General features: G+C 37.3%; 1 protein-coding gene across 2 annotated transcripts in view; it reads right to left on the reverse strand.

The window, feature by feature from the left end:
• The window catches only part of SLC4A4 (solute carrier family 4 member 4), a 290745-nt gene that overhangs the window by 175604 nt on the left and 101017 nt on the right, over nt 1–14124 (reverse strand). For both annotated transcript variants that reach the window (XM_088020772.1, XM_088020764.1), the window contains exon 6: nt 8605–8784. In XM_088020772.1, coding sequence (XP_087876898.1) covers nt 8605–8784 — 180 coding nt within the window. The remainder of the gene's footprint in view (nt 1–8604; nt 8785–14124) is intronic.

A 14124-nucleotide genomic window follows, 5' to 3' on the forward strand; every position in this document is an offset into this window, starting at 1 on the left:
TAGCACTCTTTTAGGATTGCAATGTTGTATGTTCAAACAGTCATCCTGAAACTAATATTACGCTGTATGTTAACTAACTGGAATTTGAATAAAAACTTTTTTAAAAAGTAGTCATTGAGCATGCATAGTGCATTCCACAATTATTTAGCCAAAAAGTTTAACCCAAGAGTATAGCTGCATCTTACCTGTATACCCATGAAATATGTTGCCTAGAAATCTCCATTTGGAAAGCCAATAAAGACATCCAACTGCCATGTTTGGAGTGTATTCCTGCCTAGACATAGACTGGCTTCCAGATCCCTTCAACGTCACATGATTACACGAAGTATAAGACCTGGATTCAACTGATGTGTGGGAAATAAACTGTGGCTGAGAAAGCTCACTACCATTTGTAGTTTAATTAGCATATTGTTATTAAGCGCACTAGGTTCCACCATCTTTTTATGCTTGGGCAAACTTTGTTACATTTCTGAGCTCAGGTTTTTCATATGCAAACAAAAATAATGATATATACATTAGCAACATCACGGAGGCCAATGCCCGGTGTATAATAAGTGCTCAATTAACGGGAGATAGTAGTGCTGCCACCACTACTCTCACTGGTGGAATGACGTTTCCTTTGCTCAGCAACCTGAAGGGTGCTGGAAAATATCAAAGACAGAAACTGTGGCCTAATTTAATTCAACTTTAAATTCAAAATGTGATTTTTAAGATACCAGGTTCATAAATCTGAACAGATCTCCTTTTTGCCCTTTGTTATTTGTACCAAAACTAGGCTTGAGTAGATGGGGCACACTTAATCACTCTTGGCCGACATGAATTTTATTCCCGCCTTTTCTTTTGGGAAGACAAGGAAAGGAGTCCATGGTACTCACATCTCCTCTTCACCTTCCCTCCTTTTTCACATTTTCCTGTCCTTCCCTCTCCTTCTCTGTTTGTCTTTTGTGAAGACAGGACAGGACGTGGTCCCAGATCTATACCTACTCTCCTATCTGCTCTTAGACAAAGATGAGGCTGGGGAAAAAAAGGCTTTGCGAAGGTGTCCCTATCAAGGATCTCTGGGAAGACAACTACCCAGGTGGCAACAGCAAATCAGTTAAGGGCCCCTTAAGGACATCGCTTTTCCGCATGTGGTAGGGTATGGCACGGAGAATCATTCCATTCCTTTACTCCATCAGAGATGTTGGCTGTGGACTGCCAACTAATAAAACGTAAAAATATGTTTATTTCATGGTAACATCCCGTTATACATATATCATTTACTAACAGCTAACAACTGTCATTGCTCAGGCTATACTGATCAATCTTTATATCCTAACTGAAAATATTATACAGCCCACAAGTGACACCTCATTATGTATTATTTGGCATCTCTAAAATTGATTATACATATATTATTTACTAACAGCTAACAACTGTCATTGCTCAGGCTATACTGATCAATCTTTATATCCTAACTGAAAATATTATACAGCCCACAAGTGACACCTCATTATGTATTATTTGGCATCTCTAAAATTGATAATGAAAGTAATACTGCTTTAAAAATAAAACTCCAAGAATGTTTTCATTTATGGAATAGTGGGAGAAAAAAAAATGAGAGGCACAAAAAATAACAGAGTACAAAATAATGGTGGTGAATTGAGTCTCTGTCCTTGGTTTTAAATGTGAAAGGCATTAAATCTGCTCTTTTAAGTATTCCTCAATAGCTATTCCTTACAGTGGTATCTCACATTATGCTTCTTAAATACTTTTCACAAAAAGATCTCATCTACTCCTGGTTGAATGAATAGAATAAGACACTACTACCTTTATTTACAAATATAAAAAAATGAGGCTCAAGGATATTGTGTAAATTGCTCAAAATCACACTACTACTAAGTACTAGTCCAGGACTAGTATGAAGCCTTTAGAAAAGATGGCACCATGTCTCCAAGAAGAAGATTATAAAGTAGGCCTTTAATGTCAAAAACAAAATACTCACTTGTGTTATATCTCTTAAGCCTGACTCTTCATTGCCATAAACAGCAGAACAGACTAACGGATACTTGGGTAAAAAAAAGACTCTGGAAAAAAAAATGTGTTATTGTTTATTTAAAGATCTGAACATTATAAATCTGGAAGATCAGTCACCTGCCTAGGGAAGGGAAAGGAAATAAGAGTGGTATCTGACAGATGAATCAGAAATACTACTGTTATTAAGTTACTATTATTAAGGAATATTGAGGCACTTTTCTAGAAACTTTCCATGGACTGGTTCATTTAATCTGAGGCTGAGAAGAGCTTGATCATTCACTGGGTTCTGGCCAGGACATTCATCTGTGCTGTGCAAATGAATGCAGAATTAGAGCCCTGAACAAAACAGATGGATGTGTGCTGTTGGATTTGGGAGCGAGCTGATTGTATGCAAAAAGGCACCTGGGAAGAGGACTCTCATTTTAAGGTGATGTGAGCCTGAGAAACAAAATGTTGACTGACCCATCTCAGAACTGGAGAAAATGATGGCCTGCTTCAGAGGAACAGAACCTCTGAGGGAACTTAGAGAAATGCCTGCCTTACCCATTGATTCAGGGACCAGGTCTGAATTCAAGGGTACAGGGAAGGGGAAGCTACAAAGTAGAACAACCCAGCCAGAAACAATTGGGATAAACCAGAATCCAAAACCCAGACAAAAAGCGAAGAATTTCTAAAGGGACTGAGAAAGCTGCCAAACCTGGCGGTGGTTCCAGCCAGATCGACTGTGTGCCAATATCTAGGCAGCTTGATCTAACATCCAACCCAAATAGCTTGAATACGCCTCATCTCAAATCAGATGCAAAGCAACAAGAACCTAGCTAATCCCACTTACGTTTCAATGGGGCCGAGAATTACTATTAACAAAAAAGTTGATTTCTTTCCATTGTTTGTTCTATGTTGCTAACCACAGTAGGTAACAGCACAGAGGATACTTTTTTCAATATCTAAAGGTGCTGTGAGCTTCTGTCAGAAGAAGCAGTGTGAGAGCTAGTGGGAAAGCAGCATCCGACTTGGTAGGTAACAATGAAAAGAGAAATCCAGGGAGAAAGTAAGTGATGGCAACAAGTGGTGGGAGCAAAGAGATCACATTTCTCATATCCGACAGGGGGGGAGAAAAGTGGCAAACTGAAGATAAAACCCAGAGGCGCAATCAGGAACAAGCCCTAGATCCCTATCAATATAGAGGCCACCGTGCAGACAGGAAAAAAACATGGAGGAAACAGCATGAGGCGCAAGAGCCAGCCGCCCTGGCTCTGGAGCTACCACCTTGGCCCACTCCTCACCTGCCTGCTGGAGCAGCTTTAGTAAGTCTTGGATAGTCAGCGTGGTTTAGGGTTTCCCTGACAGCCATTTAGCAAAGAGTAAAATGAATGAGGGAGAAAGACTCTTCGTAAGGGCTGTGATGGGAAAGGGCTTCTTCCTCTCTCATATCCCCTTTGGTATTAGCTACCAATACCAAAGGGCAGAGGCGATAACTCAGCACTAAATCCATGAGTCTCTTCCCAATGAATAAGCTATAGAGCAAATATCATTCCAGAAACCACTCTTAACTCAATAGGAGACTTTTCCTCCCTAATTGTGATTTGTTTGATTACTATGTGCCAGTCACCATTTTAAACATTTTACATATTATTATCTCATTTAATTTTCATTATCTCTGTTTTACAGACATGGAACTAAGTAAATTACCTTTCTAACTTTTTATTGAAAAAAAAACTAAAGAAAAATGGGGTCATGAAATTGGATTGGGAAAAAAATGAAATTCATAGTCTAGGTTTAACTGGATAACCAAAGTCATGTCAGGAAAGGGCATATATATTCACAGACAATGGAGGGTAAGGAACAGGTTTCTATGACAGTCTAGGGGTAAAAAAAATGAAGAAGCCAGGGGAAAAAAAAGAGGGACAAATTGATAATGGCATTGCCCAAATTTCCACAAAAGTGGTGCAAGCTGAGTACTCAAATTAAGGTTCCTAGTTGGTTTTCGTCCTTGAATCAGGTCTCATTCGTCTCTTATAAACTTAGATACTACATATCAAAAGTATCCATTTAAATAGTAAGTGATGTTTTTTAAAAATCAGATCATTCTACAAACCATGATTCTTTAAAACAGTTATCAGGTAACCTTGTCATAAACATCTTAGTAAATATTTTGAATACAATACCAATTAAGTATAAACTTTTCTTTCACTTTCTAATAAAGAGCAAATGAAATACATCTTACTTAATTTTCAAATGCCACCAAGGGCTGTTCCTAGACTTACTTGTTATTCTTTCATAGTAAACGACAATAATATAGATTATCTAAGCATCTCAAACCAAATTATTAAGTAGAACTATATGAAATTGCTGACAGTCAACTTTATTTTACCTATGAAATGGCAATTTCATATGGCCCAAGCTAAAAAATAGTAAGAAAAAGAGTGAGTGAAGGAAAATCTAACACCAGAGGAAATGAAAACCTAACACTAACTCCATAGAAATGCCTCAATTAATATATTGGGAAATTATAGCACTTGCCTAAAATTTAGTACCTGGCAGACATGTCCATCACAACTCACAGATGTCTCACACAAGTAGTAATTTCACAATAATTAAAATCTGGGAAGCTAGCCTGATTCTTTCCTGATTTATTATGAATAAAAACATTTTATTTATAAAAACACTAAATTATCTTGAACCCAAAGCTACATTGGGACCCTAAAATATGAGAGTTAATCTTTAGCTACGGAGAGACAGTGGTGGGCTGTTAGTGGGTATGCTGCTAAATGTTTGAGAAAACCAGCTCCAGGGAAAAAGCGCACGCGTGTGTGTGCTTGTGTGTGTATGTGTGTGTGTGTGTGTGTGTGTGTAGTAAGTTTTACTGATATAAAGGACAGGCAGCACACATACAAGTAATAATAAAATATATAATATTCTATTGTAAATCACATATAGTCGGTTGATTCTCATAGAATGCCTCATTAGCTTTTGCCAAACTCTTTCAGCAATAGCCAACTTATGGTTCCAACTGGCGACCAAGCATAGTTGAAACATCCTTGTTGAACATTCATTATCATATATGTTAACAAGTAGGACAAAAGTGAAACAATGAAGAGATATGTCAGACTACACTCATTCCTCAATGATGTGGGTGACTCCTTTGCTAAACTGGATAATAGTTTTTGAATACCGGACAAGTATTTACAGGATTCTTTGTGCTCTTCACATTTTAAAAGCTGTTATGGACTGAAGGTTTGTATCTTCCCAATATTCATTCATATGTTGAAATCCTAACCCTCCCACCCAGTGTGATAGTAGGAGGTGGGGCCTTTGGGAGGAAATTAGCTCATGAGGACAGAGCCTTCATGAATGGGATTAACGCCCTTATGAAAAGAGAGAGGAGAAAGATGAAAGATTTCCCTCTGGCATGTGAAGACACACTGAAAAGGCAACCATCTACAAACCAGGAAGAGGCCCCTCGCCAAGAACCAAATCTGTGGCACCTTGATCTTGGACTTCCCAGCCTCCAGAGCTGTGAGACATAAATGCTTATTGTTTAAGGCACCCAGTCTATGGTAATTTGTTAAAAGCTCAAGCTGACTAGGCAATGGCCACAGACACTATACACTTCAATTTAATCTGCACTATTAGCATTTTCTCCATCACTTTTTAAAGCCTACAGACAAGTGACAAAACAGTGTAAATCAGGTCCTGATTTGAATTTGCTGATTTCTACAGTGTAAATGCTACCACCAAGGCTTAGGTCAAGCTACCAAAATGATGTCACTGAACACAGAGCTGGGAAGAGGTGACTACACACCATTTTGTAGTATTTTCACCATATATACACAACAGATGTTAACAACATGAAGAGTGTAAATTCCGGTACAATGAAATAAAATAAGTAGGAAATGATGAATTTTAAGTAATTACCTTTGTTTTTAATATCATTATTTAATGGTATGTGTACATAACTTAATTTTTAATGGTCGCTGTGTTGAAACAACTGGCTTGCAAAATTCCTGATTGGCTACTATGAGTGGATAGAAGTAGCTCCAGCATACCACTGGGGAATGAAAAAAAAAAAAAATCCCAATTCCAAAGTATCTCCATAAATTTCAGCTATTAATTGCACTGTTGCTATCATAACTAAAGCAAACAATGTCTATTTTCTAGCCTGTAACAGAAAACTAAAGTAACTGAAGTTTATCTAGATTGTACATGGAAATACAGTGTTGGAATCTAGCGCCAACAACAATAGATGTAAGATTCTCACTTATTAAAATAGTAGCCACAACTAGGTAATTCTTTGTTTTAGAAATTTATTCTAACAACATTTCATGGTTGTTAAAGATATCGAATAATTAAACCCTAATATATAAAGCTAACTGTATAAACTTGCAAATAAGAAAATGTGCTTTTAGACAACCAAAAATTTGTCATCTGATAATTTATAATAACGCACCTTAGAGGTACATGAAAGTCATTACTATAGAATCTCTCAAAGTCAAATCTTGCCTCTGGATATTTAAAAGGAGTTAGGTAACACAAAGGCCAATAATAACATGTTTAAAAAGGCCTAATCATATTCCACACTTCAGGGTGTAAGCTGATCCACTGAAGAGCTGGAAAGGAACTGACTGTGCTCCCTATTTGCTTTCTGCCCAGTGTATATAACATTTCACAAGTGAAAGGTGAATGACAAAGGCAATTGCAACTTTGCTCTGAAGTACAAAGATCTACAGATAGGATAAAAGATTGAATGATGGATGATATCAACATATCAGTTGTATTCCATATCCAAATACTTTCTCCTAAAACACAAAATACTGGCCTCCAAGATCCATCTGTTCTTAATTTCTACTCTGCCTGCACTTCATGAAAAGGAAGCTCAGACCAGACTGGTGGAAGGCACCCTCATTCTGCCATATTCACTCCACTTCTCTTTGCAAATATAGCAATACTTGAAAACAATGCACTTTCTTGCTTCTTTAACAATAAGTACCAACTTCATGATAAAAAAAAAAATTAATCCCCAAATCATGGATTTTCATTTAATGAGGAAGAGGATAAGAAATAAAACATAAAAGAGAAGACTTTTACGTTAGTTGCCATAATTTTAAAAAACAGGGCCGCTCTGTGACATCAGTTGTAACCCACTGTTCATCCCATATCATTTCCAGCCATTAAGCTCTTCCAAAAATACAATTGAAAAAAAGAAAGAAAGAAGCAAAAGACATATTCAAAAAATAAAACATTTCCAGACAGCAGCAATATGGCAGGTAATGATAGAACCATCAAACTGTAGTAGGGATATTCTAGATTCTTCTTTTTGTGAATGTTTTTTATATAAAGAGCACTTTTCTGTTTTATTTATTTATAACTTGTTTTGCATTTTAAAAAATTTATGGTAGCAGTTAAATCAATGTGTAAGTCATTCAATAAAACTGAACTTTTCATTTGGTTCTACTTAATGACTAGACACTCATTAAGATACTACAGTAATGGAATGGTTCAAAAAATATACCAGAGAAAGTCTGCTAACAGTAAGCTCTCTTCCCCCTAACCATTAGTTTTAATATTAAGTCAGAAAACTCAATTTCCAGAAATGGAGTGGCTAAGTTAGAATTCAGTTTATACAATTCATTTAGTCCACCTTTCCCATGGCAAAATATTTTACCCTATTCTGAAAGTACAGATGAAGGCAATGAATTAGACACTCCCTTATCTACTCATTTCTCTTAGTACTAAAAAAGACCAAGGTAGGATGAGAGAGACCTGGTTCTACCAGCGCAATGTTCAGCAACACTTTCCATCATGCTTTCATTTTCCATACTTCCTCGAAATTAACTTCTCCCTTCTCAGATTATACACAGCCATGAAATGTATTTGAAACAAAGACAATGATATAAAAGATAGATACTTTACAAAAAACTCTACTAAATGCAACAGAGTATAAATAACACACAGTACCTTTCCTATTACTATATAATGGGGTTGTACTCCACCTTGAATAATTATTCTCACATCTAACCATCACTATCATATAACAAAAGAGCAGACTATTCTTTTTCTTTTTTTTTTATAGGCCTAGACTTTATTAAGTAATAAATTTAATATTGAGCCTTACTTGGATAAATAATGATTTAGAGAGTAGACACATCTCACATACCTAGCAAACACTTTATGATACTAGAATTCAGAGGATTGTTCATATCTCAGTCTATCCTCCTGATTCTGACACACCCCCAAGTCAAAAGCATGTTCTTTGATATACTCAAAAATCTACAAGTTTGATGACTCATCTGAAATTTTCAGTTGTTTCATAACAGTGATATTACCAAACCATCTCAGTCAATCAGACTAGATGTATATGGGAGCAAGCAAGGAATCTTGGCATCTGCAGCCTTAGTAACTGCTGAAATCTTTCCAACAGGACTGCAAACCTGCCCAACTGGATAAAAGTGTCATTAGGAAATGGCTGTGGCATATGAGCTTGAGGAAAGAAGAACTACAGAGAGGGGTAAAAACAACCAACGACGGGAGATGGAGGAAAGGTGAGTGAGAAAGGTAAGAGAGTGTGGCAGCTGTTCGGCCCTGCATTACCATTATCAGGGTTGGTAAACATCCTACTTGCACTGGAGACTGTCTTCCCAATGTCAGCCAGGGATCGAAGGTTAGATTTCTTGGTTTGATGCCGGTGCCTCCGGAGCAAAGTGTAGGTCACCTTATCCTTAAGGTCAGGTTTCAATAGGCCTGTCTCAATCTGATGGTCAACAATCATCTCTGGTACAAAAACAAAGCAAAACAAAAACAAAAAGCAAAATTCAGTCACAAGATCACAAAGTTAATTTTTTACCCCAACTTTATGGACACCATCCTCAAACTTACTATCAACATAGTATTTCCCAAATTTCCAAGTTCCCTCTTTGTATGAAGGGTAAAGATACAGGACACAGAGATTCTGGTGTTAATGAGAGAGTTATAAATATTCCACTATGAATTTTATGTTTGGAGAGGAAGAATCATCTTGTCCTTTTTTTTCAGTCCCAGTTAATAGTGAATTCACATTAATCACATTCTTCTATGAGTAACACAGTAAGTCAGTAATTTACATTTTTTCAATTAAGCAAAAAAAAAAAAGATTAAAAAATTTCATGTATTCTATCATAGAAAGTGTGCCAGAACTATAAATGATATAAAAAAAACAACTGGAAGAGAATATGCAGAATTTAATGTAGTAACAATACTGATTTTTAGATCTATTTTCCCAAATTCTTCTGTAATGATATATTTTCCTTAAAATAGAGGACAAAGGAAAGGAAAACAATACTGTTCCCCATATCAGGTTATTTGAACACCAATTAATCCAGTGAAAGAAAGACTAAACTACAAAACTATGCCTTCATCTTTTCTAAAAAGGGAGGCTATTCTTCTTATTTGGATCCAACAAAAGCCTTTTCAATATATTCCATTAATCATTTTAAAATATAAACTGACCAGAATTTAATATAAAATTTTAGTCTTACTACAAAAAAGTTATAATTTCTATTAGTTCTTGTTTTTAGAATGGCTTTAATTGGAAAAGATAACTGTGTTTCACAGAAATTGCTCCATGGGTGGCTCTGCTAAAGAACAAGTTTTACTCTAAAAGAAGAAATCCTCTTTCTGACGAGTCAGCATGTCAACAGTATGGCATACATGTAGCCTGGTGCATCCTTCTCTAATGTCACATGACAGGTTGACATTTCCTCTGTCCAGAATAGGGATCTGGCCGAATCATCACAGAACCTACACAAGATATGCAGTGACAGGACATTACCTCATTCATTGTATGCAGGTGGAGCTCTTGTCCCCAGCATGGAACCAGAACAATGAGTGGATCCCATGCCTACCTTTTCAGGTGTATGAGTGCATCTAGCACACCTCAACATTCTCCTCTTGGGTAAAGTTCCCAGTATACAAAAGTGGAGATGAGAGGGGCACCTGCGTAGCTCAGTCGGTTAAGCATCCGACTCTTGATTTCAGCTCAGGTCATGGTCTCACGGTCCTGGGACGAAGCCCTATGTCAGGCTCCATGCTCCTCAGCAGGGCATCTGCTTGAGATTCTCACCCTCTCTCGCTGCCCCTCCCCCTGCTCATGTGCGCGCTCTTTCTCTCAAATAAATCTTTTTTTTTTAAAGTGGAGATGAGAACAAAAGCTCTTCTCTTGTAAAAGTCTGATGAGAAAAGTGATGGGAACTGGTAGGTTAATAACATCTCCTAAGAGAAGTTACAGATGTTCCAGGGGCTCTGCTGGGGCATAACTACCTCCCGGAAGACCATCTTAATAGGAAGCACCCGAAGAACTGGCCTGACAGCCTATAGCCAGACACTGACAACTTACACAGTATACAAGCAGCTACTTGGAAGCCAAGAGGAGGCTGAATCCAGGATTTTCCATCACACATCTTACACAGAGGCCATAAATGTCACATAACACTGGGCCACTTGGTGGGGAGCTTGGGCAAGGCAGGGAGAGTTTCTCCCATAGGAATGTTTTGGTTTGAGAGTGGCCTTTAGCTCTGAGTGTTTTTAACTGCACAAACCCTTCTCAGTGAAACGCTCAGAACTGATCCTGTAATTACAGTTAAACCTCTGTTCCATAGTTAAATAATTAGGTGCTACTCCTGTCCTTTTCCTTGAAGTCTTGCTCAGTGTGGAAGGTCCATTTTACAGAAGAACCATAAAAATAAACAAACAGCCCCAGCGTACCCGCGGCACATGTTATCAAGCTCCTACTCTAATTCCAGGGTTGTGGATTCAAGTTGTTCCTTATCTACCCTTCCTGGCAGGCCCGCCCTCTATACTTGCCTTCCCTTGTAATCTCAGACCTATCCGCACATAGGCCCTTTGCTCCTAATGCCTGGAAATCACCAGTTAGAACAGGTTAAGACATCTGTGTGGCTTATGCCCTTCATTAAGTTTCCATAAAACGGCCCACATTACAGCGATTTTTTTTAAGCATGAACTACAAAACCTTTCAAGGAAAGTGGGGGCAGTAACATTTTACAGCTACACTGAAATTAAGCCTTCAGTGTTCAAAATCCCACAAACACTACCAATTGAGAGAGAACGTGCCAACTGTAGAGAGCAGAACCAAAAGAAACCTCAGGAAACACCAAGTTTGCAACCTCTTGTTGTGCAGGTCGGAAGAGAGAGGGCAAAAGACAAAAAAGTTTACTTGCCCTCAGCTATAGCCTAACTAGAGACACAACCCCCCAAGTAGAACCCGGTTTTCTGACTCACAGTTTACATCTTTTTCCATATCACAAAGTATTTTTCTTTATGGAAAAAAGTAAGCTCTAGACAAAAAAAAAAAAAAAAAAATTGACATATCCAGAGCTTCTGCAAACCAACAGAATGGTGTTCATGCAACAAAAAGATGGCCAAAAGTGACAAGCATTTTTAAAAGAAATACAAGGCCCAAGAAAGATTAAACTTCAGGACTAACAAAAGCAATTTAAACAAGTTTATATAAATATCAACAATTATGAGATTTTTGTAAATCTATGAAAGTAGCAAAATGTAAACGAGCAACCCAGAGTGATGTGAAGGGGGGTGCCATAGGGAACCCCATATCCTGACGATTACGTTAATAACTAGTACAACCTTTCCTGAAGGCCACTAGGCAAATAACATAAACAAAACCCTTTAATATGTTCAAATTCTTTGGATATTTCACCATTAGAAATCTATACTAAAAAAGTAAACAATTTCACAAAAGTCTAACAAAAATGTTCACTTCTATTCTTTAAAATAAAAACTTGAAGGCAACTTAAATGCCCAATAATAGATTACTAAATATTTTGCAGCCATCAAAATGTTTACATTTTGCATTTAATCACATGGAAAGAAATTCACGTTAAGTTTTTAAATTAAAAAGGGCAGATTAAAGTGTTATAGTATGATACCATTTATAAAATAAATTTCACATGTGTAAACAGATGTACAGAAAAACTGCTGGGAGGGTAGCCGTGAATGGTGGGATTTTGATTTTTGTGTGTTGTATTTTTCTGGATTATTTGGAAATGAACATTAGTTCTATGATAAAAAATAAATACATTGCCATTTTGAAAATATAAAAGGTGTTAAAAGCAAGAAACAACATGACTAACACATCTGCCAACATGCACAGCTCAGGAATGCCTTTAAATATAAAAATGAGAACTCCAAAAACAGAGCTACATTTTCCTAATCCATTTCCCATCATAATAAAATACTGAAATGGCTTATCATTTTTTTTAACTTAGGAGGGCAGGAAAATTCTCATGTACTTGCCTGCATTTGTGAATGTCACTCTTTAACTGTAGGATTATAATGATGATAGTAATAATCAAGCTATTAAAATAATCCATGAAAATGTTGTTTTATCCTTTAATTACTTTCAAGACAAATTTTTTTATTAGCATTCAAAAGGGCTTCTCCATGAAGAAAACAAGGAGGTGTCCTGATGAGAACCAGAATGAGGCTGAATGCTGTATGTAAGTGTGAGAAGTAGCACCTGCTTAAGCAGTCACGTGGTGACAGCTCCGCACCTGCAGAGAGAGGCTGCCTCCCAGACAGGCCACCGAGAAGGAGGAGCAGGTGCACTGCAACGGAAGATAAAAACCATGCTATTGTTTGTTTGTATAATCACTATTATTTCTTTTTCTTCCCTTTTGTAGAGATAAAAAATGCAGGGGAGGGGGAGATGCACCTTAGAGATTTAGCTGTACATAATTCTCAACTCTGAATTACCGGCATGATGCAGAACAAAGCGACCACTTGACCCTCTGCTAGAAAAGGATTTTTTCATAACCAAATAAGTAACGACAATAATTCTTCAAGTTACTGTGCCATCTTCTGTCATTTAAAAGGAAATTAGGGCTTTTTATCCTTCATGTGTTTTAACCCTCTATAAGGCTTTGATTATTTCGAGGATTTTTAAATATTTTTTTTCAGACAGTTACACTCTTTCAAACATGTTCTCTCCACTCCTGCAAATCTGATCCCTTTCCTTCCTCTTTCCCTCCCTCCCTCCATCAGTCCCTTCCTTCCTTCTTTCCTTCCTTCCTTCCTTCCTCCCTCCCTCCCTCCCTTCCTTCCGTTCTAATGTGTGTTATTTGCCTCTGAATTGTTTTTCTGTATTATCAGCTCCAGAATGAGTGATGGTACTTCAAAGTGACCTGGTGGTGTCTAATTTTAAAATATAATGGCAATTTTTAGAAGAGATGGTGGTTAGAGAAAAACTCCACAACTGATAAGAAAAAGTAATGGAAAATAAAAGTGAGAACTTAACATGCTTAATGAACCTTTCTTAAATCTAGTGAATACCAGAACCTCTTTCTTTGGCCATTGGCTAACAAGGCTCCAATATAATGTGGGATTCTGTCTTCTAGTGCATGGAAAAGATCAGTCAATTGCTGATGAACAGAAGCTCCTTGAGATGACTCCTGCTGGTACTAAAGACCCCAAAGACAGTTTTACAGAAAAACCCAAGTCCTACCTTCTTAATACTGGAACCTTTCTAGTGACCCTTAAACCACAACACATATTCTCCCCCGAGGTTGCCTATATCTTGCCCAGTCACGAGTTTAACTTCCATTTTACCCAGCATTCATGAATTCTGACTTATTTTTTCAACTTGTCTAATTTCAGACATTTTCGCTCCAGATTAGTTCTTAAAGTCTAAACACACACAAATTGCAATTCTCACTCAAAAACTGGACGGATTTTTGCTAACCATGATATTTTTTTGAGTAACGATCTCCTTTGCAGTAAAATAAATCACCCAGAAAACCATCACTTCTGTTTGCTTCTTTGTAGATAGGATCATCTTCCCTGGGCACAAGAATATATCCAAATACCCATTTTCAGCCTCACTTGCCTTGTCAAATATGAAAAATTCTACATAGAGATTATTTCCTACATTATCTTCTAACTACGTGGATGCGGATTTGTAACTTACCCATTTACAAAGTGACAGATTTGCAAACCTAATTCCAGGGCCTAGAACAATGTCTGGTACATTGCAGAAGCTCATGCACCACTGTTGAATAAATGCATGAACTAATTAATTCTGTCCACCCAGTTTCTTCACATTAG

The sequence above is a fragment of the Eumetopias jubatus genome, unplaced genomic scaffold (assembly GCF_037043125.1).
Source record: "Eumetopias jubatus isolate StellerSeaLion01/CBP00866 unplaced genomic scaffold, mEumJub1_p1.0 scaffold_2, whole genome shotgun sequence".
In the NCBI taxonomy this organism is placed as follows: Eukaryota; Metazoa; Chordata; class Mammalia; order Carnivora; family Otariidae; genus Eumetopias; species Eumetopias jubatus.